Source organism: Python bivittatus, unplaced genomic scaffold (assembly GCF_059951505.1).
Source record: "Python bivittatus isolate LINGU-HERP-01145 unplaced genomic scaffold, Pbiv_v1 ctg000090_np1212, whole genome shotgun sequence".
NCBI classification, from domain to species: domain Eukaryota; kingdom Metazoa; phylum Chordata; class Lepidosauria; order Squamata; family Pythonidae; genus Python; species Python bivittatus.
Genome location: NW_028277046.1, coordinates 2,664,650 through 2,690,437, shown reverse-complemented (window position 1 = coordinate 2,690,437; position 25,788 = coordinate 2,664,650). Strand labels below are relative to the sequence as shown.

At 44.9% G+C, this 25,788-nt stretch overlaps 1 protein-coding gene across 1 annotated transcript; it reads left to right on the top strand.

The window, feature by feature from the left end:
* The first annotated feature begins 1,800 nt into the window (after positions 1–1,800).
* On the top strand, positions 1,801–13,467 carry TMEM278 (transmembrane protein 278). The gene is made up of 2 exons (XM_007429865.2): positions 1,801–2,070; positions 13,010–13,467. The coding sequence occupies exons 1-2, from the start codon at positions 1,801–1,803 to the stop codon at positions 13,277–13,279; spliced, it is 540 nt and encodes a 179-aa protein (XP_007429927.1). The 3' UTR covers positions 13,280–13,467.
* The last annotated feature ends 12,321 nt before the right edge of the window (positions 13,468–25,788 follow it).

Here is a 25,788-nt window from a genome sequence, read left to right as displayed (position 1 = left end):
AGGTTCAGGTTGGGAGCACCACAAGAGACAGATTGGCCCCGAAGGTAGCAATCATGGTTTGCAAAGCAGAATAGTTCTTATTTACTTTAGGGCACTCTGATCTCAGGGTGCTCTGAGGGCCACTGGTGGTCTATCTCTGGTTTAGCGCCCCTTGGGAACCTAGTCAATATCTAAAACGACAGAGTCCCTGTTATCTATTGCAGCTAATTGCCAGCAAGCGATGTTGCTTCCAGAAATGATTCTAAGCATACAGTCCACTTGATATATAGATATAGATATAATAGCCTGAGCGGTGACTAGCATAAAATACCTTGTTATGTTTCTCCTTCCTGCGTCTCTCAATTTAGGCTAGGTTTGGGCTAACCAAATACGGTAGCTTTTCTGCAACCACCACGTGGCAGAATTTCTCTCAAAACCAAAGATCGCTGAGATCAGGGAAGGGCGGCTGGTTTTTAAGGCTATGGATACGTGTTTCTAATGTTAGTAGAAACACATCCATGTTGGGATCCGCCAGCCTGTCCATGTTTCTTTCTTCCAGTTAACCAGAACATGCTCAAGCCAACCAGTTTAATTCAACGGATGGGAAATATCGGGACTTCTTCATTTGTACTTCTGAAAAGCCTTCAGTGGAACACGAAGGTTGCCTTTAGAGATGGTGCCAGCCTCCTAACCCCCCTTAGCTAGCATCAACATGGACTAATAGCAGCCACGCTCTATTACTGTATTTTTTGCAAATCTCTCAGAGCTATTGCAACGGAGCAGCTTGTCCCCAAAATAATCCAAAATGCAAAAAAGCTGCAAGTCAAAGGCAGAGGTAGAATTGGGCACCTGGTGTAGACGAGGCAGAGCCTCGACCGCTTTCTGATCCCTTGTTATGAACCCTCTTTTTTCCATCCCTCGCTACTGCCTGCCACCAGCCTCCCCTTCATCAGCCCCCTTCCTGTTCCCCCATCCTGACCGCCGATCACAAGAGGAGACGCAGACCAGGAACACCAAGCAAAAGATCAGCAGTGGGCCTGGCTGGATGGCAACTGTGTGTAGTAAGCAGCTTGAAGGGGTGGAGAGAAGCAGCAGCTAAGGATTGGATGCCTGCAGGAGAGAATTCAGTGCAGCTGCCTGCGAACGGCAACGCTGCGCAGCGATCAGAGCTGGCTCAGAAGGGTGGGGGGGAAGGAGCCTTCCTGCTTCTGGACATCACAGAAGAGAAGAAGTGGGAAATGAAAGGTCCAAGGACCGAACCCTGCCGAGATAATCACGGAATGAATCCTGGGCAAACTGCTGTGGAGACTTGAGGAGTGCTGAGGGAGGACTGGAGTGGCGTGGAACTCCAGGAAAGCTGGCATCTAGCTGGAAACTCAGCCCACAAGGTGAAAGCAGAGGGTGATACACGTGCCTTTCCCCCCTTTTTTGGGCAAATTTCACACTGGCAATCTTTTTGGACCAAGAACTCCGGCAGGTAAACCTTGGGAGCTGTCTGCTTGCTGGAAAAGTTCATCACATCTCTTGGAAGGTCTTCTCCATCTCCTACCATTTCATGTGAGGCCACCACCTGATCCCTAAAGGACATGTAAGAGCTTCCCTCTTAGACTGCTCCAAAACCCACCTCCATCCAGTCTCCCGTTTCCTGGAAGTGGCCACCACTTTGGGAAATCCCACCTCTGCCACTATCACCTCACCTAACTGGAAAGACTGAGTGGAGTTCTCCATTTTGGAGGGCAGAAAAGAGAAGAGAAATTCAGGCAAAGGGGGACTTGAGGAAGAGAGGGGGAAAAGATCAAACCTGGTTTGATCTTTCCGAAAATGTCTGATCAGGACATTGATGACTATGAGGTGGACAACCTCTCTGACACTTCACACATGATCCAAACTCTCCCACCTTATAACATGGAGGATCAGCTCCTGCCCATGGAGCGTCGTAGCACCTGTGGTTGTTGGGTATGGACTTGCCTGGTGGGGGCAATGAACTCTTTTGCTTTTCTCCTGAACTTCCTTCTGATGGCTGCCATCTTTTCGGTGGTCCTTATGCCCGCCATAGTCGTGGTCTATTTTGGATTCCAGTGTCACTCCCGGGTAAGTATTATGCAGCAAATTGAACTTTCCAGTGCAGAAGTCCCAAACAGGGGAGTGTGTAATTAGGTAAGCTTTGTCTAGTGGATGGGAGAGGTTTTTGCTCTATACGTTCTCAGAGGCATCATCTGTCTTTAGCAGAGCAGTTAAATAATCATACGTGCTAGATTTAATGGTCTCATGCTTCATCCCATTGTACTCTGATGTATTTATTATTAGGTTTATATTCTGCCTTTCTTCATGACCTCAGGATGATGTACGTAGTGTTCCCTCCTCCTATTTTTCACGGCAACAGCTATGAGGTCGGTTGAGCTGAGAGAGTGACTAGTCCAAAGTCAGCCAGGAAGCTTCCATGTGAAGCTGGAGCACCTCGGTCCTTGCCCAACCCCTTAACCACTCTGCCATCCTGGAATAGGTGGTCCTTCATTTGATGGCACGCATCGTAAGGTAGCCGTAATACAATGGATGCATCACACTCGTTCTGTTCAATGGGACTTTACCCGCAAAGTCCCACCCAAATGGCACCACTGTCTGTGGTTTTATTTCCAGGTTGACCCTTGTTAAGGAAAGGGGGGATAGAGATCCAAGGGTAGCCAACCTGCTCACTTCCTCAGGTGTCAGGGAGTTCCTCTGTTGGATTCATTTCACTGTGAAGAGAAAGCATCCTGGCTGTTTACAGATGCTTTTTGGGGCATGATGCTATTATAGGGAATGGTGATGTTCATGGTGCTGCTGTGGGCTGCAACCCCAATTTTATAATTATAATTTATAATGCTATAATTTTAGCCCTTTAGTCTTTGGGAGACTTCTCTTCTGAGAGGAACCTGAACGTATGAGCAGTAACATGCATATTTGGACAACGACAGCTAGTATACAAATGTGCAAAGACTCTTCTTAAATAGGAGAAGCCGGACTTGACCAATGATCTTAGTCTAAAGGATCACCCTTTGGTTTGGAAGTTAACTCTTCCAACCCTCAAACTCTTAGCCAGATGAGCAAAAGTTAACTCTTCTGACCCTCAACCCTTAGCCAGATGAGCAACCAACTCCCTTCTCAACTGCTTGCTCCTTCTGTGGATATAAAAGCAGCTCTCTGCAAAAACCCAAGTTATTGTCCCTCACCCTGCAAGGGGGCAAAAGTAGGAGAGCTACTAGCCACCAGCCATTCATGCCAGTAGAGAGGGATAGATGAAGCTTACAGCATTTGTCTCCCAATCTTCGAAATATGGGATATCTTATCATTCCTGGTAAGCATGGCTCTCCCCCTATCTTGATGGTACCCTACCTCCAGCTAAGAGATTGAGGATGAGGGCTGTGTGATTTGGAGAAGAATCCATGGCTTTTTTGTTCACCGACTTTCCGAATCCAATCCTGTTTAGAAAACCAAATTGATTTGGATTGTTTTCAGCACGTCCAATTGGATCTGATTCTATCTGCTGAGAGGCGCTCCAGGTAGAGTACCTCTAAACGTGACGTTCTAGGGAGCAACCTCAACTAACTGGCTGGATACTCACCACATAGTAATCTAAAGTAAGGTAGGACTAAGTAGCTTATGATTCAGTGTGCTATGAGAAAGTGGTTTTCATTCTTGCTTATCTTCTGAATTAGCCCCTTACATCCAACCACGTAGGGTTTATTTGCACAGGCACTGGATACGATGTGAAGATAGCAACTGTAAAAACTGCAGCATGGGAAAGATTCCAGAAACTTCGGGTTGATCTTCAGCTATTGTGAAAAGTGGGAAAATAATAGGAAGCACCAGGGTTTCATTCAGAGGGTGTCAGCCGGTCCAGTTTAGCAATATAGCAATTTAGCAAGCAACCAACTGAGTGGGACAGGTGAAGCCCTGACTTATGCTCCAGAAAAGGACAATCTTTGATATTGTTGGGGACAAAATTCAGCCCCGCAAGGAGAGGGTAAAATTACAGCAAGTCAAAGGCCAACCATGTAGTCTGAAGACCATTTAGGAGCCTTAGAGGGTCATCTTGCCCACCCGTCTCGTTCCCTGAAGGCACTGCAAAGCAAGATGTAACTGTGTTTTCTTCACTTGAAATCATAATTACACTTAAAGTCTATTTGGAGTACAAACTTGACTTCTGGCAATTTTATGGATACATCTGTGCAGGATTTCTCTTCTCTTCTCTTCTCTTCTCTTCTCTTCTCTTCTCTTCTCTTCTCTTCTCTTCTCTTCTCTTCTCTTCTCTTCTCTTCTCTTCTCTTCCCTTCCCTTCCCTTCCCTTCCCTTCCCTTCCCTTCCCTTCCCTTCCCTTCCCTTCTCCAACAGAGGTTTGACACTGTCCTCTTCTCAGATGCTTTTTGACTTCCCCGTCTAGCCAACAGCTGTGGAGTTTCTCATTCAAATGGCTTTCTTTAAAATCCTCCAGCAAATAAGGCTTCAATTCTCTCCTGCTGAGGCAGCCCATCTTATGGTCCAAGAATCCTAAACTGCTTGGATATTTCTCCCAAGAGTTAGTTGAAATCTGCTTCTTTGCCATCTCTATTCTTTCATTCTAGTTTTACTCACCTGGAATCTTATCCTTAATATGTACATACTCTAAATGAATACATAAATATTGGATGGTTTTGCTTGACACGCCTATCTGCAATGAGAAGGAATAAAAACAAGGCCTTGTAAGATTAAATAAGAATCTACCTCACAACAAGAAGTAAGATCTTCTAAGAGAAAAGTTAAACTTGGTGCACAGATAATTTTGTGTCCCATCAAGGCCTCTATCACTCAAAAAGCTTCCACTAATGTCTTGTGGGAACCCAGAAAAATCATTAATTCTGGGCAAAATGGGTTGTAAGAACACAGTCTGCCTGTAATACTAGAAAAAACAGCTTCGTGCTATCAGCTTTTGGGGAGGAAGCAGAACAAGAGGAGCAGAGAGGAATTCAAGTTATTAATTTTAGTAATTTAGTAATTCAAGTTATTAGTTTTGAAGTAATGCATCACTTTAAAAAATATACACATATGTAAATTTCCTCTGCAGTACCTACTAAACCTCTAATACTGCCTAAGTAAATTCCACATCTTTAGTGTCAGGAACATTCTTTCCAGCCTTGGTTGACTCCCCAGAATTTCCATGTTATTGTCACAGTATTTTTCTCGTGGCATGCTCCTATTTTTTTCCCCAGTGCAGCCTTCCTCCTGCTCCCCAGCTTTTGTCTGCATTTGCCGACACAGACTGAATTCTATTTAATTTCTTTTTAATTAAGGCTTCCCCCCCTTGCCAGAGTCAGTCTCCAGAATTTGTCTGCTACATTAAAAGCAGAAAGAAAGAGAGAACGAGGCCAGTCAAAGCAATAACAGGGGTAAAAAATTCTGAATCAATATTAGCCATGTCTTCAGTATGGAAGTTTGGGCCCAGACCGCACTGACCAATCCTTGATTCATTCAGATTGACAAACTCATTTTGTTCTTATTAAGTATTCTGCGGATCGACAGCCAAGCTAGCGTGCGTTCCATTAGGGACAAACGCAGACAAAAGGCATTTGATCTGGTCTCTTCCTTTGGATACCTAGGAAGTTTGAGTTTTATCAACCCTGCTAGAGATATTTCCAGAAAAAAAGGAATGCTGGCTTCTCCTGAGTCAAGGCGTTTGGAAGGAATTCAGAGAAGGGCAGTGGGGATGATCAGGGAGGGCACTGAAAAACCTAGGAGAGATGGGAGAACGTTCTTTAGATATCTGAGGCTGAATCACCCTGAAGAGGACATGATCTGTTCTCTTTTGCCTTGTTAAAAAAAGGCAGATTCCAATGAGAAGGGTTCTTGGTGAGGGAAGGAACCTTTTCTTAACAGCAAGAGCAATACAACAGTGGGACCAATTCCTCATGGAAGTATTGGATCTCCTTTAGCAGATGTCTTCAACAGAGGCTAGATAGATGTTTGTTGGAAGGCTGACTCAAATTCCTGCCCAGAGCAGGGTTGGGCCAGACAGTCTCACTGCCTCTTTCCAACTAAGAGTTCTATATCTATCTTCATGCAGTGAACCGACTGGGAGCTGCTCTTGGGACATGTGGGAGATTTAATTTGAGATCTTCTGTAGGCAAACCAGGTGTTCTTCCTTAGAGCCACCTGTTCTCTCTCTAACCACTAGCTAACCACTAACCAGTCTCTAACCATTCGCTAACCAGTCTCTAACCACTAGCTCAGTAGAGAGAACTACAGACCAATCTAGTTAGAAGGTGGTTCCCACAAACAATGTTCCTCCTAATCTCAGAGATCGGATAGTAGCAGTGGATTTCAGCCTTTAAAGAACCCATTTAACCAGGTCAGTTAAAGATCAAGCAACTGCAAACTTTGGCCATTGTGTTGGTCTCTCTGTCTGTGTGTTGCAACTCTAGCCTGTTGGGTGAACGTCTGCTTCAATGTATTGCACAGACTCAGTAAATTCACCAACCAGTTTAAGAGCAAATGCAGTCAGAAGGTAGGAACAGAGAAGAAACTTGGTCTGCCCAGTTACCAGATTTGATTCTGGCAAATTGGAATCCACCCATGGATTTTCAGAATTAGGAGATCTGGCTCGCCCCCCAAAAACTGCAGATGACTATGTAGAGACAGGAGAAATGCACAAATGGATTCATATATTTGGTTAAATTAAACCCCAGGAGGCATTATTTTAGGGGGAAACGGGTTGCCAAAGAGAAACTGAGCAAAAGCAAAACTGATTGATTTGTCCTTCTCTAGCAAAGCTCTTTCAGACACCACAGAGTTTAGCTAAAATAGCCAAGGGATATGGAAAAACCATCCTCCACTGCATCTGAGCTGGCGGCAGTCAATTCTGCAGGGCAATTGGCCCACCCTCCACTTTCTGGGGCACCCTTTACAAAATGTTCATGTTGGAAAATGGGGAATGTCCCCCAAGATTCCCTCATCAGCCCATCCTGGGCACGGAGCCAATATCAGGAGCTGACCGTGGTCCTGAAGTGCCAAAAAATTCCTGTGCCTTTGCTTTCTCTGCATCCCAATTACTTTTTAATTGATTTAAGAGCGGCAGCCAGCGGAGGTTCAAACCAGCTTAATTAAAGGGGGCTATTAAAATACTAAATCAGCCCTGGTTTGTAACTTTGCTCTCTAAATGACCTTTCTAGAATCAGTGGCAATGGATACCAACACACGCACGAGTGCTCTGAAAACTGATTCTCTAATGCTCAAAGCTCAGCCCAGTTTGAGATGAATCTGAATCTGTCCTACCCATGTCCCCCCTGCCTGGAGACTGCCATGTGTCTATTTCCCTTTCTGTAGTTGCAACCAAATGCACAAGGAGGCAAATGACACCTTTGGGCATTCAAGGGTATTGTTGGTTAATGACTCCTCAGAATCCGCCAGGTTTTGCGGCAAGCAGTTCCTGCAGAGCAGCGATCGGATGCTACGCATTGAATACTGGTCATGTTACGCAAGCAGAATGTTCTTTCTAAACTCATTCAGCCATCCACGGTAGATGGGGCACCAGGGAATGCAAAGCCAAGGCGTGCTCACTGTCCCATTACTCAGCTTAGCTTCCTTGGCCAACTGGGAATGAACTGAAAAATCTTTGCATCTGTGTTTGTCCACAGATGTTAGAATTCCCAGTTACTCTTATTTTCAGCAGATGGGTGGAAGGTTAAAGAGAACCTTCAGGGACTGGGAAGCTCCTCCTAATGCTGTGGAACTACAACTCCCAGCGTCCCTCACCTGGAGGGCCACTCCTCTGCCAGTCCTCCAATCCAATCCAATCCAATCCAATCCAATCCAATCCAATCCAATCCAATCCAATCCAATCCAATCCAATCCAATCCCAATGGATGAGTGGCCAGGCTCTGCTAGAAAGCCCCCAGATCACTTTGGAAGTCCCCTTTCCTCCTTAAAGGGCCAAAGGAAAGACCCTCCCAACAAGATCTGGAAAAACAGAAGGGCAGCTCTTCCTCCCCCTGGCTTAGAAAGCACAGATACAAGGTCCCTCCTCGCCTTGCCTCTGAGTGATTAGGTTCAGTTGGTTTTCCAGCCATCACCAAAAGCCTTCTGCAACTCTTTGCTCGTGAACAAGAACGGATTGAAGAATCCCAAGGGTGTAAATTCTTGGAGGGTTGTGTTTCTTAAGAGCAACAAGAAAAAAGGCACTGGGAAATGCAGAACCAGCTCAAGCTTTAATTTGTGCAGCCGGGTTCTCTCTCTCCCACCTCCGTCCCTTCAGCATCCCTGATGCAGAAATTAGCACAGGCACTTCCCTAATGTGGGCAGATATTCAGCCCATCTCCCTGGAGTTGTTTATTACCATACATTAAAGAACAATCAAACTCCCCTGGGCTTTACAGGCCTTAATTACCTGCCATAAGATTGTAGGAAAGTCCCACCATTTCATCACAGTTTTAAAAAAAACATATACATATTGCTGCTGTTAGAAAACAACACGGAGGAGGCAAAGCAAAAGAAGCCGCTACGCATCAGAACCCGACAAAGCAAGACTGGAATTAAAGTGAGATTTAGCTTAGGAAGAAGGCAATTAAGGAAGAAGGCAAGATAATCGAGGTGTATGAAGTTAAACAGAGTATGAAAATAGGGGGTGTGCTATTTTGCTGGGGTTCATGCAAAGCTTTCGATCTTTTTACCAATACTGCTAAATTGTTGGAGATCTCAACTTTGGCAAAGGTGTTTCTTCCCTCCATGTGTGGTTCAACAGTGGAACTCATTGCCACATGGTGTCATGGCCACTGTGTTAGATAGCTGTAAAGGGGAAGGGCAGAGATTGGGTCTGCAGGGTGGGTTTCCCCCAGGAAAGCCGGTTTCCTGTACGCACTCCGTATCATCTGTGTACTTAGCAAAACAGCAGCAATCACACCAAAGCCAGATTATAACTCCCATTGATACAAATCTAGACTTTTCCCCCATCCTGCCAGAAGACTGCTGACAGATTTCAAAGCATCCGCTTTGCCATCTGGGCCTGAAAACTAACACTACTAAATTCTTATTCTGTTAACCCGCATCACTGACCTTCCGCATGGTGGACCTCCCTTGGCCTGATCACTTCTCTCTGTCTCCTGCAGATTTTATTCATCTCAAGTTGTATTTCTCCATTTTAAGGGTGTTGTTTTTGACAGGCACTTATCGCTTTCCTATTGGGGGGGGGGAAATTGTACCCTTCCATCCCTTCACTTGGCAGATCAGCTCCTTAACTAGAGGAGTTTAATTCCTTAACTTTTTTTTTGGAGGGGGAGTTACTCAAACCAGAGTTTTATCTGCGGAATGTTCTTTGATTCATTTCATAGCCACCACCTGGAAAAAAATTGGGGAGGCCTGAAAAAGATGAAAAAGGGCTTTCTTTCCTGTCTGATATCCTTCCCTCTGAGTGCTAATGGTGGAAATTAGCTGCCCTGAGAAAAGGAAAAGTGAAATCCAATGGCATTTAAGTATTAAATAGAATCCCATTCCTTTGAAAGACAAGAACTCCTGGAAGCCTATGCGGGGGACAGGACTGAAATCTGAAGATTACATCCTGTGGCCAAAATTAAAATTAAAGTCACAGTTGGACTTATTCACGGAATAAGGAGGCACCATCTTATCCATTACCCTAAGCCTCCATTGGAATTGTATTCCAAGATTTGCATAAAGAAGTCATGATAACAAAGTTTTTTGGGTTCCTGTCTCCAACCTGGGGTTTTCCTTTCTTCCACAGCATCCTGACATATGGGGCATCTTCACCAAACTGTCCACTCTCGCCCCCAGATCTCTTGATGATCCCTTTAGAGATTATTGAGATGAGGGACCGAGTGAAGTCCTCCTTATTCGCCCTCAGACTTCTTAAACAGTGCCTGCACTCTTGCTGGGTCAGTCCAGTTTTTAGTTCAAGACAGTAATTGGGCTGTTAGCTTTCAGTGAAGTTTGTCTTCGGCCATAAAGTTTGGTTGCAATATTTTTTTATTACAGTCCATTTTGCTAAGCGGTACCATTTTATTCTGTTTGCCTTGCTCTGCAGGCTGCCCAGAGAATACATGCTGGTGGGTAGCCATATAAATACAATCAGTCAGGACAAAAAGCTCAAAGAGGGTAATTTGCTAGGGAAAATTAGTTGTAATTAACCATTTCTTTCACATAACACAAAAAAGCCACCCCCTTTATAGAATGTCACTCTTGGTTTGAGTTTACATAGCGGGCTAAGCCATGATATGGCTTTTGGGTTTGGGCTCTGTCTGGCATGTATCCAGCTACCTTATAAAATAAACTTTGGCTTAACACCCAGTAAAAGCCCTGCCAATGCAGACTGTAAAACAAGCCACGGCTGACCAAGATGAGCTTCCTCTGAAAAAAAATAAGCCAAAAATCTGGCTGTTCCTGATAATTAGGGAACGCAGAAGAACATTATTTGTGTCTCATATAGCCAATCGGTCAGGGAAAGCAGGCAAAAAGGGGTGGGTGGGGGATCAGAAACCACATTGGCTATTTTCTAAATGTCTGAATTTCCCAAGCTGTAAGTGCAGGCAAATCTAAAAACCAACGAAATGTCAATCTGTTTATTTTGTTTCAACACTGACCCTTTCTTGACAAGGGGGCAGAATTTGAAGCCTCGCGCTCTGCAGCAAAGACATGCAACGTTTCATTCTGCTTCTTTTTTTCCCCAACCCCACTCCTCTCTTCCCTTACAGCAAAGAAAATGTTGCTGCCCAAGCAGACATTATAACGTAACAGGCAGTGGGTGGTATTTGATTGGCATTATCCATCAATCTAAATAAAATTGAATCAAGGGTTCTTTCGCTAGGGCTCGGCCGAGTTGATTGGGCCAGCCTGCTCAGGAACATGGCCCTCAGTGTGGACCCTCATCCTAGAAACCATGATCTCAGCCTAGATCTGCAGAAGAAAAATGATCTGTACGAGCTCTTCTAGGGACTGATTCAATGTGCACCCCACAGATTAATAGAGATTCCCTCCAGACTTACAATGTTGTGAGGAGGCAGTTTCCTGGTGTGGAGTGGGCTGGTTTTAGAGGGGAAGGGTTGGCTCTGAAGTTCATCGTCTCCAGCACTCTGCTTTGGGATCCATGGGGTGTGAGTATTTAGTCCGGATGGTTCATTTATGGCGCACCTTTGGCTCTGGTGTGATGCCAACAGCCACCCCAATTCTCTGGGTGAGCCCCAGAGGCAGAACCTTCTTGGGGACGGTTCCTCCATTTTGGAAGAGCCCTCCATTGCTCACCTCCATAAGCTCTAGCTCTTTCTTGGACTAGCAACCCCTTGGTTTCAATGACCATTTCAAGGGCAGAGGCTTTTAATTAAGGATTTGACTGGCCTTGAGTTCAGTAGTTCCCAACCAGGAAGTGTGGGGCACCTCCCAGAATTCCCCTCCCAGCATGGCCAATGCCAAAAATACTGGAAATTGAAGTGCACATCTAAAAGGTGCCCAAATTGGGACACATGACTCTATGAGCCACTCTAGCAGAGCCTGTTTCTGCTCTACAAATATAACAAGTAGCTTAGCTGCGCACAGAGATTTTTCCCCTCCTAATTTCTATTTTAGAAGTCTAATCTTTTACTGAGATTATCATCTTAGATGTTTATGGCTCAAGTGAGAGTCAACATGGTGCGGTGCTGAACTAGGATTGGGGAGACCCAGGATTCAAGTCCACCTTCAGCCCCGGAAGCTCAATGGGTGATTTCCAGCCAGTCGGTCTCACTCTCAGCTCAACCTACTCTGCAGGGTTGTTGTTATGGGGCTAAAACAAAGCTCCCCAAATAAGCTGCCTTTAATTCTTGGAGAGGACATTTCATAGGGGTGTGTGTTTGTATAATAGATCATGAAAAGAAATAATACTGGCAATAATAATGATGCAAGCTGCTTTTCAGGTGAGCTGTCCTTCCTCCAACCGTGCAGCCTGGAAAAATTTTAAACAGGCAAAAAATACCACTGGGGAAAAAAAAACCCAAAACACCAACAGTGGAGAGATTTCCACTTACTGATTAGCTCAGAAAGGTTCAAAAGCCATAATGGATAATTAAACTTTTAATCTGACAAGGGCAAGCTCTTTCTGGCAATGACTCAGGATTTAACCGTCAGCCTGAAGATGAAGTAAATGTATGTGGGGGGAAAGGAAGAGAGACAAGCGGCCCCTGGAGCTCTGTCCAAGGCCAGATTAGTGTTCTCCCATCAGCTCTTTGAAGAGATCAGGAAGGTTGATTGAAAGCAGACCAAGGATTATGAGCATCTAACGTGTTCAAATTTCCCCTGTGGCCAATTGCCACGCATTTTGGGCTTTCTTTAAGTCTAAGGGGTTGCCATTTTGAGGAAAGTGGCTTCATATTGAGGCTGGTCAGTGGCCAGCTTTTTAAAGACATCACTGTGAAGCTTCCCCAGAGCTAGGCAAGGTTGGGGCTGCTTAGTACCTGGAAAGGAGACCACCAGAAAAAAATAGGGTTCCCAGAAGGAAGCACCAACATGACTTTGCTGATCAAGGCAGGATAAAATCATCCTCATTACCACCACCACCATCACCATCTCAAAATGCTAAGCAGGATCAGGCCTGGCTAGTATTTGGATGGGAGACTAGCAGGACATTCCAGAGTTCTAGACATGTTTTGGGGGAAGGCAATGGCAGAGCACTTCTGTATCCCATCCAAGAAGAATAGATGGGATGGGTCAAGCTTAACTCAAGGTAGTCTTGGTTTTGGGTAGTACAGGTATTGGATAGGAACACAGCTGGAGGGCTGAGCCTCTCCTTAGAGGCAGAAGGCTGTGGGATCAATCCTGGCCACCTCCAGGGACGACTGAGGGTATTTTGAGCTCAGGAGACTCATGGTGTAACTCAGTGAGGGCACTCCAGCATATAATCCACGCCTCTGGCCCTGTTAAGCACCCTTGCACTGAAAGTGGTCGAATCTTCTCCCAGGGCAACCAACAGAGTCCCCCAAAGATCCCTGGGGGCGATCACCTCCAGGGATCCCACCCTTGACTCGCTTCCTCCGCCTCTTTGCAGGTGCTCCACTCTACCGCCTACTACTGCCAAACCATCCTGGACGACAACAGCTCTTCGGCCTTGATCATCCTCGGCTTTGTTATCATGTCTCCCCTCATTGTGGTGGCCATGGCCCTCTACTGCAGCCTGGCACGCCGTCTGCACCTCTTCCTGTGCTTCCAGCCGTGCGCCCGGGCGGTGTATAAAGGTGTGAAATGGCGGTGGTACGAAGAAGGGGGGCTGTGCGGGTGCGCGAAGGAGTGGAAGCACCAAGTCAAGGCGTGGGTCTAAGCTGATCCTCCCAGCCTCGGTGCGGTTTTGTTATTTTCAGCAGGGACGCCAAGGAGGAGCAGTGACAGTGACCCTACCGCTGTATTTTCTGCAATCTCTTTTTGCTAAGGAGCAGCCAGGCTTCCCTGGATTTCAAGGCAGTCTTGGGCTAGCTGCTTATAGATAATCCCATAGGGGTGTTCCTGTAATTCTTGTTGTGACCTACATAAGGGGTGGGGCCGAAGCCAGTGGTGGGTGGGGCCAGAGCCGAAGTGGGTAGGCACTCCCTTCCACTTTGAAAAAAGGCCATGCTCTCAGTAAGGGGAGATTTCATCATCTGGGCTCTGGCAATGCTTCTGGTTAAGAGCAGGTGCAAGGAAATGTCTGGCTTCCCCACTGCCCCAAAGTACAGCACAGGGGGAAGAGTCTGGACCCCTTTTTCAGTGTAGGCTTTAATCCAAAGTGAGCTTTAAAGACTTATCCAGGTTGGCCAGATTTGCTCCATCCTCATCCCATCCGTCAGCTATAGCAGCTTCCCTGCTTCGTTCCGTGGTGCACCAATGCCACGTCTGGCTCCAAACAAAACTTGTGTTTTGTGGCTTCTGGCTCATTTGATGTGCAGCCCGTGAACGCAATGGCGACTGGAACAGGAGTAGCAAGGCAGGGACACTAAACACCACCCCTACACTCCCAGAGCTGTAAGCGCATTGCGATTCGGCACGGCAAGTTGGTTTCAAAGCGCATCAGGGAGCATCAACGAGGCGGGTTGAAGTCAGCCAAAATGCTTCTTGAATTCCCAAGCCAGCTGCATTTTTGCTCGTTAGAATTGTGGTGCCCTAGTGGGTGGCTCACGATTCTCCTTAAAATGGGGAATGGGGTGCAACTGATAATATGATGTTTGTTTCTGAAAAATGTAATTGTTGGATAAAGAGATACACCCTGTAACGCAGATTGTGAACTCCTCGGAGTAGTGTATCTTAGGCGACCTTCTTCCTGTTGTGTGTAACTCTTCCAACTGCTGTTGTATATTAATATTTTGGGTACACTACAGATGATGCCCGATGCTCTTGTGCTCTCCAGCTAGATATTAAAGTTACTTTTAAAACACGCATGTCCATCGTATTGATCTTTCAGGAAATGTGTGAATGTACCACAGTACCAGAGTGAATGTGCCACACCCAGCAAGCGTTTTGTGGATGGCCACTGTCAACACAATCTTGTCCCTGCCTCCATCTTCAGCATTTCATTTATTTACAGTATTTAATCACATTTTTAACCCGTCCCTTTCTTGAAGTACTCTGATTTCTTTCTCTCTGCCCTGTTTATAACTGCTTTGCTACTCACCTACTGAACTTGGATATATACATTATACATGTGAAAACACACCTGTATTCTGTCTTAACCCTAAATTCCGCTCACCTGAGACACGGATAGAAGGCATCTTCTTCCCAGATCCAAGCCATTTTTCTATTAATGATGCAGACAAACAGTGGTCCTGGTTAAGGAACATCAGTGGAGATTTAATTTGCTCTTTTTATTTCCTGGAGAGAAGTTTTAATACTGTCGATTGAGAAAAATGAATGAGTCAGGCAAGAGCTATTAACCTTCAGTCTCAGAGCCAACTCTTTCAGGGGTGAAATTAAAACAGCTTTCATTTATTTCCTTGATGGGATAAGAGCAGGCTACTGTAAATGTCTTGTTCTTGATCTGGCCTTACGTAGCAGTGTTGGTTTTTTAACCCCTTCTGCTGCCTGAACTGCTGATGTTTTCCAATACCATCCAGAATGGCTTGCTTGCAGTAAGTAACCTTTTGCAAAATCAGAAATTTCAGGACTTCCTGTGCATTTACTGCTTAGAATGATCCATTAATTTAACTCTGTGGCAGTACTTTGGAAGGGCTTACAGCATCACAATACAAATACCCAAATAAATGTTAAAAACAAGCCAGTCTCACCATCATAATCCTATGCATTCCTCCTCAGAAAATCAGGCCCACTGAATCAAATGGTGTTGATATCAAATATTCAGGAGGGTTGAATCCCGCGTCCTACTTTCCATGCCAAAGATCTCATTTTCTATTCGAGCTGGAAAAGATGCCAGTATGAAGACTTGGACAGCAAGGTTGAGACCCGGTTTGTTAAATAAACCACAGCAGCAAGGTTCAGCTGTAGTTGGTAAGCTTAATGCTACAGGGGGAGGAGGGCACATGTGAAATATATGAAACCAAAGAGAAGCCTCATGATTGTTTAGCACATGTTACTGCTGAGTGTAAAGGGTCTAACGCTAAATGGAGCGATGGCCTGACTTGGAGTAAGGGAATTACGGCTTCTTCAAATCTAAGAAGATCATAACCTGAACTACCGGGGCAGAATTCTGCCTCTCTAACCTCAGGATGAGACTCCAGGCAAGGAGCAGGAAATGCAAATCAACTTTCTCCCCCTAGCTGGGTTAATGGGGGAAATTATATTTCCATGGTAACAGTATCCTCTCTGTACCACTGTGTGACAGTAAGTAGCAGGGTCCCCGAGGCAGACACAACTGGACAAAATAAGGTTTATTATTGAGCTTTGGATCTGATTATGATTATGCACCAGCCATTTCTGGTCCATTTGTGAATCCAGTGTGAACACACAAGACAACAAAGTCCTTTTGCTATAGCTTGCTTAATAGGGAAGATAGAACATTGTGTAGACACCCAAAAAGGGGTTAATGGTTTCGGTCAACTGAACTTAGCATGTTGGGTTAACCGAAGATTGTAACATTAAGGTCTGGTACTTCCTGTTTCCGTTGGAAGAGGCAGCCATTCTTTCCCCAGCTGGGCCCAAAGAAGGTCTGTTTTTCTGGTTTATATTAACTTTGGACACTAAGCAGAGGGTTGGGCTAGATGTCCTCTGGAGAACCTTCCCATTCGACAATGTTTCTAAGATCAGCACCACAGGCTGGCAAATGGAGTGGAAAGAGCAGGCCTCATTTCACCTCTCGCATTGGTGCACCGTTCATTAATATTCCGGGAGAGTCTGCCTGCAACATAACTGCCCAGTGCCCTTCAAAGAAATAGACAGCCTTTTTCAACCTCGGCCTCTATTTTTTCCTAACTGGCACTTTGTAAAATTGCACAAACAGATGCTTGATACAACAGAGAAAACCTGGCTGTGTTTTATGACAGAAGGAGGCGGCTGTTTATCTTGGCACTGGAGAAGCAGAACAAGAAGAAAAAAGAAGATGATGACAAATACAAAGGCTTCGCAAGCAAGGGGTGGGGGGCTTAATTTAAATAGATTTGTTCCCCCGGGAGAAAGGCCCAAAGTTGAATGCTTCTAAGCAAGAGGGGTGTGTGTGTGTGTGGATTCCCTTGATAATCACGAACAAGCTTCAAGGAAACTTTACTTTGTTGACCTACCTCAATTCTAGAACCTGATCTAATTCAAAGCAAGAAAAACACTTGTCCATTCTTCCCATTGCCCCCCCAGCACACTTACGCAAGCCACTTATTCTGGCAAGGAAAAACATTGTGCCTGATGTGGAATCTCTTCCCTTTCTGGATTCGGCCCCCGCGTCACTTTCCTACTGAAATCCAGTCCTTTGCCATCTTTTTTTAAAAAAATATGTCTCTGCAGCACTAATTTATTCTCTCCCACTCGGTTTTGCAAGAGTGTGTTTATAAATAAACCACGCTAAACTCTCTGATGTTGCTAATACCTGTGAGTGCAAGTTTTGAATCTAGTGACTTGGATTTTAGTTTTATGCCAAATTGAAACGGGCTCGATCAAAATGATGAGGTGTGTGATTCAGGCACAGAGCATTCAGATGCAAAAATGCCCAGATTGGAGGCTGTGAGACATAGTAAAAATATATGCCCATTCAGAGCAAAAGCAAAATGGGATTGCCATCACTCAGAATTGGATTTCCAGCCACTTGGTTCAAACCCTTTTGGAACACACCTTCTCTAACATAATAAAAGGCTGCGAAGGCTCTTGTACTGACCTGGATGTGAACACTAGAAAATTTATTACAAATATATACAATATTCACAGTGCTTTAGGGAAAGGGAGCAGACTAATCAAGATTCTGAATTTTAGGGAGGGAGAAGAAAGGGGAGGGAATAATTACAAAGGTGTCCAGATACATTAAAATAAGGTTTTGCATGTGAAGCTGTGACACCAATGAGAAGACACAACAGTTGGGGGATAGAAGAACAGAGTAAACTGAGTTTGACTGTGTTCTTATAGAGCAAAATATAGTGTCTAAGGTTCATGCACTATACAAACCAGGATCTGCTTTACCTGAGAAATCACTCACAAGGCCATGTTCATGCATCTAACTAAATCTTGAACTCTGATTTATAAATCACAATGACTGGATTTGCAAAGCACCCTAAACCTAGAATAAATACATCTACGACAGTTTAGAGGGCTGCGCACACCCCAGCAGAGCAGGGGTCATGCATGGATTCCTCTCTCTTAGTTCTCCCGAAGGGAGCAGAAATCTCAACCCACAGAAATACAACAAAACTACATCTGGATGGCATTATGACACATATTCCCTACTTGGTAGGGATTATCTCTGGAAAAACCGAAGAGCTGTGGCTAAATTTAAGTAATTTCATCTTGAACCGGGCCTCTCACATGCACCGCAGAACTTAATTGAATTTATATTTTTATGCAGACTTACCCCTTGACACTTCTGGAACCTACGGATGCACCAGAATGCAGTTATCCACCCAAAACCATCATTGGGAGATTTTCCGATGCAATCTGCAGCTAAAGAAAAATGCATTTGTCCAGCATCCCCAAAATGCCTATCTCAGGGTAAAAAAGATACGTAAGACATTATCGATTTCTAGGTGGATTAAGGGGGAAAAAAAAAAAGATTCCCAAAGTGTTACAGAAACTTGTTAAGAACAAAGTAGCAACAGCAAAGCTAAAATCAGCAAGACAAAGGAAATGGAGAGTTTCCCCTTGTCTTGCTACAATTTCCTCCATATGAAATATGGTAGCGGCCTGGACAGCTGCATTCACATGAGCGAGGAGCACTAAACTACGATGCATTTGGCGTTCACACATACCCCCCCCCTTCACTGGTCTCTGGAGCAGAATTTGACATCTCTGTTTTCAACTGGGGACAAAAATAGAGGAAATAGCCTCCAATCTTCTCTTTTTGGCAATCTTATTTGGCAACCTTTTTCTCCCCAAACTTCAGGGTGCCAGGAAAGTACCCACAACAAATCCAACAGCACAAATTAGAGTAAATCACAGATTACTCACCCCGGCGTTAGAAATTTAGCAGATAAGGAAGCCTAAAAGGGGAAGAGCTATTCTTGCTGCAAGGCACATGACCCTTTCTTTTTAAAAACGTCCCCCAAATGTGCACAAGGGGGTAATTTGTCAGGAGAATAACCTGAATAAAATAGATTTAATCTCACTGATAAATAAAGGTCACTGAATCGGGCTGGTGTTATAACATCTCTGATCAGACGGGATCACCTCTGGAAAAAGGGAAGAGCTGTACAACCCCCCCCCCCCATGATTTTGCCCTTGGAAGTTCTGCAGCTTCACATTTATGTCTGCATTTAAAAAAAGGGGGGAGGAATCTAGGCTTAGAAAGGTTACTTATGAAGATCCCTTAAAAAAAACAATTCAAGCAGCCCCATAAAATATTTCACAGTGGCCCAGGGTGGCCTCCAGTTGTCTGCCGCCTTCTGGGCTATGAAACATTTATCAGAAATAGCTCAGGAAGCCAACCCTGCCGTAGCGGATAGGCCTGGAAGTTATTTACGCCCGAGATGGAGCAAGTGAAAAATAGCACGCAGAGCCCCGCTGATCACGCCAGGCTGAAAGAGCTGAAAGGTGTCTGGAAACGGGAGCTCCCTAAGTGAAAAGAGCTGCTAGCAAGCAGCCGAGGACGGTTTGCAGACGAGTGGTCCCGTCAGCTCCAGAAAAGTGGGAAATGTGGTTTTCAAAAAGGAGGGAAGCAGTTGGTGTCATTCCTCGGCTCCACAGGATTGGAGTGGAAGAGGCAATGAAGCACGCTAGAACTGGGGACGCCTGAGGTCCCCAAAAGGATTTTCCTTTCCAGTTTTGGAATACATAAGCAGAACTTGCAAAAAAAAAAAAAAAAATTTGCAGGGGAAACTTTCATTTGAGGGCCCAGCCAGCTATATTCTCTTCCCACGTTCTCCATTCTAGCACCTCATTTTTTCTCTCTCTCTCACCAACTGATTTCATGGCTCAGCTTTCCTTCTTTCCTTGCCTCCTGAACATCTCAAAAAAAAAAAACCCTCTTCCCCATAATTCTGCAAATCATGAGATTTCTCCAAGCGAGCCAGCTTTACCCGTCCCTCTCGTGCAGTTACAGAAACCTTCATGCTCCAGGAATTATTTTGTTGCCGATATTTCATTTACCGGAAAGTGCTGTGCATGGACAAAAAAGCAATCTATGTAACACAGCTCTTCGTTTTGGAATATGTTCCAAACGGGGAATGCCGGATGGCAATATTCAGAAGCAAATTGCTAGCATCTTTTTCGACCGATGCGTTTTATTAAAAGGCAGAAGCCTTTGTGAGCTGTGGCTCACTATGTCGGATGCATGACGAGGCTTCTGCCTTTGCATAACATTTGGAAAAGGTTTAATCATATTAAGCAGAAAGGTTTTAATAACATTTGGAAAAGGTGCTACCAGGCCCCTTCTGGTTTTTTTGCCACTTGGACTAACCCAGTTCTGCTCCTCCAGTTGACACTAATAATTATCTCTCTTTTTTGGCACCAAGATAAGACCAACGTTTGTACTTGAAAACATTGTAATTCCAACATGTTGCATCCACTGATCTCTCTTTCCAGTTGACGGCATCTCTGCTTAATGTGGTCTGTCAGAAGAACAGTGTACAATTTGCATTTTTTCATGTATTTTCATGAAATTTCTCATGTCTTTTCTTTTGGGGATGAAGGTGCCGTTGAACAATTCCTAATATAAATCAATATAGAATAGACATGTCCTCCAGTGTTTCTTATTCAGTGGTTCTCTGAGCTTGGTTGTTTTCTTGCAGATGTTTCGTTACCCGTCTAAGTAACATCACAGTGCAGACTTCCTGCTCCTGCTCCTGCTCCTGCTCCTGCTCCTGCTCCTCCTCCTCCTCCTCCTCCTCCTCCTCCTCCTCCTCCTCCTCCTCCTCCTCCTCCTCCTCCTTCTTCTTCTTCTTCTTCTTCTTCTTCTTCTTCTTCTTCTTCTTCTTCTTCTTCTTCTTCTTCCTTCTCCTCCTCCTCCTCCTCCTCCTACTACTACTACTACTGATTGAGCCCTGCCAAATGTTTGCTTTGCAGAGTGTGGCAGGCAAACGTGAAAATGGACTACTAGGAGAGGTTCTGCGACTAGGAATACCGACCTCTGTCTCTGAAGTGGAGGGGAGATGAGCGAGGCAGGATTTAGATGAAAGAAACTAACAATAGCTTTTTCTTACAAAAGAATCTATCTTCCATTAGAGGAAAGGCATTCTGATGCCTGGCGCACGGAAGAAGAGAGAGATGCATTGCTAGGAGTCTCAAAGGTTAGTTTCCCAATCAAATCCTTTTCTTCTCTGTATACTCCAAGCGAAATACCGTAAAGCAACTAGACATGTCCTCCAGTGTTTCTTATTCGGTGGTTCTCTGAGCTTGGTTGTTTTCTTGCAGATGTCTAAGTAACATCTTCAGTGCTATTCACATATATGGGAAAGGCCGAAAAAGAGAACAGAAGCTCAGAGACATGCTTCGGCTGGCTGATTATGTACCATCCACTTGGAAAAGGTTGTCAGATTCCTGATATTTTTTTGCCACCCCAGCTCTCCTTCTACAACAACGACATACAGTAGATGGATCGTCTCTACAATGATCTCTCACTGCTGTTGTAATCAAGTCCATCCATCTTGCTGCTGGTTGTCCTTATTGCTCTCCTTCCACCTTTCTCAGCATAACCGACTTCACCTAATGTGTCCAAAATATGATAATTTGAGTCTGGTCATTTGTGCTTCTTGCGAGCACTCTGCACTGATTGAACCTGGCCTGGGAAGCTGGTTCCTTCCTTCTCTGCATTGATAGTGACCCACAGAACTGAATGGGAGCCACTGAGAAATAAGTCAGCTGGTATTTGCATGGCCCCACCCCTTAATCTGCATGGCTCCGCCTTGTCTTCGATTTGTGTAAAAAGAGATAACCAAGAAACTAACAAGGAAGCAGGAGAGAAAGGTTAGACGTGATTATACTTTATATTATATTTTTAAAACTTGTAGCGGTTTTAAAATCAACCTGATTTATTTTTCATTTTTGGAGATGGTTGTGTTGGAGCCCCCCCCCCCCCCCCGCAAACAATGTTAAATGAAATTATTTTGCATTGAGACACTGGCAAGCCAGCGCAGATGTTTCGCTGACATGGGGAATGGGTTTACAAAGCAGACTGCGTGGAGACCGAGGGACTTTTCGATTGCCACAAACAGCAGGCTGTTTGTGAACAAGGACAGCAACCACCAAATGAAACAAAGCAAAAATGAATCTCCCAATCTGTTTTTATGACTGCGTTACAAGGAACACCACACTTCCTTGCCGCCCCCCAGCATTTTTGTATTTATTACAGTGAAAAATGAGTGGGGAAGTGGGTTGATCAACATTAATTTTGCTGCCATTCCCCAGTGGGGCCTTTCAACTTACATTTCCTTAGCAGAAAGATCTGGTGTCCATCTCAGGTGGGGTAGACACCCTGACATTTACTAGCCGGTTTCAGAAACGGGGTGCTGTTAGGAGCCCGCTTGGCATTTGTTCTACCAACTGCCACAGCTATATTTTGGCTTTCTTCCACAGGCCTTTCCCATCCTGGATTTGGTGAGACCCAATCATGTGGCTCTCACTTGGGGTCCCAACTCTGGGGACAGGTGGGAGGGCTAGGTGATTTCCTTTGGGGACCAGATCCTCCTTTAACTGCCCACCATGGGTGTGAAGATTGAGATGTTTGCTAACTACTGTAACCTTTTGGACACACTGGTGGAGGCTGCAGGGAATTGGGGTTGAGTAACTTCTAGAAAGACCACCGTCTCCTCCTGGTCTCAGACTCAGAGATGCTGATCAGGCCAGAAAAATGTGGAGAATGCAGGAAATTGGGGGACTCGCTTATATTGGCACAAGACTATCAATTCTGGCTGGCAAGAATGACCTCACGCCAGCTCTGAATACCACTGCTGGGGAACACATAGGCCAGTGAGCACTGTTTGATGCGTGTCCTGCTTGCAAGCTTCTCCAAGATGTCTGATTGGCTGCTGGAGAAAACATCCTGGCCCAGAGGGGTTTTTTAGTGGTGCCCCAGAGATGGTCTTCTGTGCTTGTTTGCTGTGATAATTAGGAATGGAACCTCCATAGTCAAAAGCAATCTATTCTTGCATATCAGCTCTGGTTAGCGTGGGAATGCGCTGGTGCACTCTGAGCATCTAACTGGCCTCGGTAGAAACAGAATAGGGACAACATACCTTCTTGATCTGATTCGGCGAGCCAGTACTTCCATTCTCCTGTTCACTTTAACCAATTAACTATATCCCAGAAAGGAGAAGCTTGGAAGAGCAGGAGTAATTCAGAAGAGTGGTGAAGAACAGTTTCTTGAAGACCTGGATTCCTACCTCCAAGGCTAAACAAACAAGGCTCCGGCCTCCACACCCAGAACTAGTGACTATTGTTGAGAAACATGAGATCCATTGCATTTGGCGCCAGACTCCCTGTCTTCTGAATTGCTGGGCGGCTGCACTCTGGACTGAAGTGGAGCGGATTTGGTCTTCAGTCTGTTGGAATCCTTAGAAGAGACATCAAAAGGTTCCTTTTTCTGCAGGGACCTTCCCATCATCAACATGGGCTACGAAGGTTTAGAAGGAGTGTTGTGGAATCTCCCCGCAATACGCCTTCCCTACTTTACATTCTAGCCCCATCCATTTTGGGGTCAGGCCTATCCACCACCCATCTGGAACCCCAGACAGAACACCCCATGTAATTTTTAAATTTAATTTAATTTTTTAACTCCTTGTCGTTCCTATTTATTCTTTTTTTAATTTGCCATCCGCTAGAGTTAATTAATCCAAATTTCAAGTCAGATGCACGTTCCGTCCACCCAAGCAGCAGCCTTAAAGATGATCGATAAGCAATGAAATATGCAGAAGCCTGAGTGGAAGAGCTGGCAAATAGAAATTCATGCTCCTGTAGCTGTCAGCCGTTCTCATAAACAATGCAAAAATAACCATTTTGCCATTAACCTGTCTGACTCCGCACGTATTCTCGAGCTTTCTAATGGAGTCGCTATTTCTCTGACAACAAATGGAAGAGTGTGGATGTGTGTCAGCCAAGCAACATCAGGAGGTTTTTTTAATTTGCTTTCCCTCCGAGGCTGATGGTGAGAGCAACTGGGCTGGAATAAATATAGGTGCTCAAGACGCAACAAGATTCTTTCCCCCCTCCCCATTTCTTTCCACTTTCAAAAAATATTATTACTAAAAAACACTGCCGTATCGCATCTCATTAACAGCTGCAGAGTTGAAGTACAGATGGATGGCTTTAAAACTGGCAGGAAATGAGCTTTACTTATTATTTTTACCACTGTAGCAAGGGTGGGATCAGCGTCAAAACTCAATGTAAGAAGTGCTGGCGTGGAAGTCCCACCCTAATCCTGCCTCAAAGTGATGCTTTCCCAAGTTCGATTCTCAAAGAGTCTTCTTTAATAAGATTTATTGAGAAGAACGGAATGGGTTGCAAGAATTCCTGCAACTGAACTCTTCTCCCTGTATTTAGAACCAAAACATCTCCCAGTTCATGAGTGCAGAGACTTTCTAACAGCCTTTCAAAAATCTTGCAAGGCGGGGCGGCGGGGGGGGAATTCTTCACCAATAATGGAGAAGCTTGGTGTTTGCACAGTCTACACAACAGTCTCCTGAATCTTGTTCAGTCTGGGAACCAGCTATTACTGGATCGAAACATCTATCTGTGCCCACAGTAGCCAGGCAGATGTCATAAGCACCAGCCATACTCACAAGTAAGAAAACAGCCTCTCCACTCATGCATTAATTTTCCTTATCATCCACTTTGAAAATATACTGCCCCTGTATTGTCAGCCCTTCAAGGTAGGCCAGACTAGGAAAACAAAGTCACACATGCTAATATCTTCATGAGAACTAGGGAGGGTCTTGTCCGAGACGCTTACTTGGGTTACAGTTTCGGACCAGACTCAGATTTCTTTTATCTAACCATGGTGTTGGCTGTGGCTCTTCCTCCTGTTCCTCAAGGTTACTCCTTCTGCCCACGACATGCACACGGAGGACGCATTCCAGCTAATAAGAACTGCATGCTGTATCAGACCAAAAGTTCATCTAGCCCAGTATTTGGTTTCCACTGCAGATCCCCAAGAAGATGCCAGTCAGAACGAAAAGGGTGAGCCTGAACCAAATCCATTGCTTTTACTGCAGTGTTCTGCTGTAGTACTGGAGAAAACACCTGCTCTCTCCCTAATGGTCCACAGCTCCCCAGCTTGCTTTTCATAGAGGCTTAGCATAAACCAAAAGTCCTGTGGCGGTTTTTGCTTTGTGGCCTTTTGTTTTATGACCATCGTGATTTGCCTTTGTGGCTACACTTCCAAACAGATCCCATTTTGAAAGGTCAGCATCCTTTTCGCTGCCAGAGAGGATCAACAAAATCCCGTTCAAACTGCTTTTCTGTCTTTGATTCTCCCGTTTGCCACCAAGTTGCTGCAGACATCACTGGCTTTTCGGCTCCCACTCTCTTTCTCTCTGGGTTTCAAAGTGCCCTCTTCTATATGAGTTAATCCAGGAACTTTAGTGTGTATTTTTTTTTTCAAAACCCATCTTCTCTTATTTTGCTCCAGGCCACAGAAGCAGTGGGGAATTAGAGAACAGGAACAAAATTAATTTCTTGCAGATGGAAAGAAAAAGACAGGCCTAGAGGGGTAAAATTGTATTACAGCAATAGCAAAACATGCTTTGCATGAAAAAGGCGTCTGGTTCATTCCTCAGCATTTACAGGCAAGGCTGGGAAGAGTCCAGCTTGAAATCCTGGGAAGCATCGAAACCCCTCTCCTCCAAGAAAGAGGACGAGAAAACGCATAGAATGGTATTGAAGTTGCATCTGGCAATGTGGAGGCATTGGGTAAGTGTTGGAAATTAGGCCTGCCATTTGAAACAGATGCATCTTCTTAGAGTGGGGAAAATTAGGCAGGAATTATGTTCCTATTCGGGAAGGGCAACCTGGGGGGGCTGGGGATCAAATGGGGGCAATCTGGGGGGGCTGGGCTAAGATGGTGGTGGCTATGATCAAAGCCCACCCCTTTTTACATGCATTGCAAATAATTATGTGGTTACAAGTACCATCTAGACTTTTTTTGACATACACACACACACACACAGCTATTTAGCCTGTACCCTCTTGAGATTCAGCCTTAGTGCTCGTCCTAGAGACCTCAGAAAAACAGACTTCCAATGGATAGATTTTCTGTGTCTATATAGCCATTTATATGCCACCCTA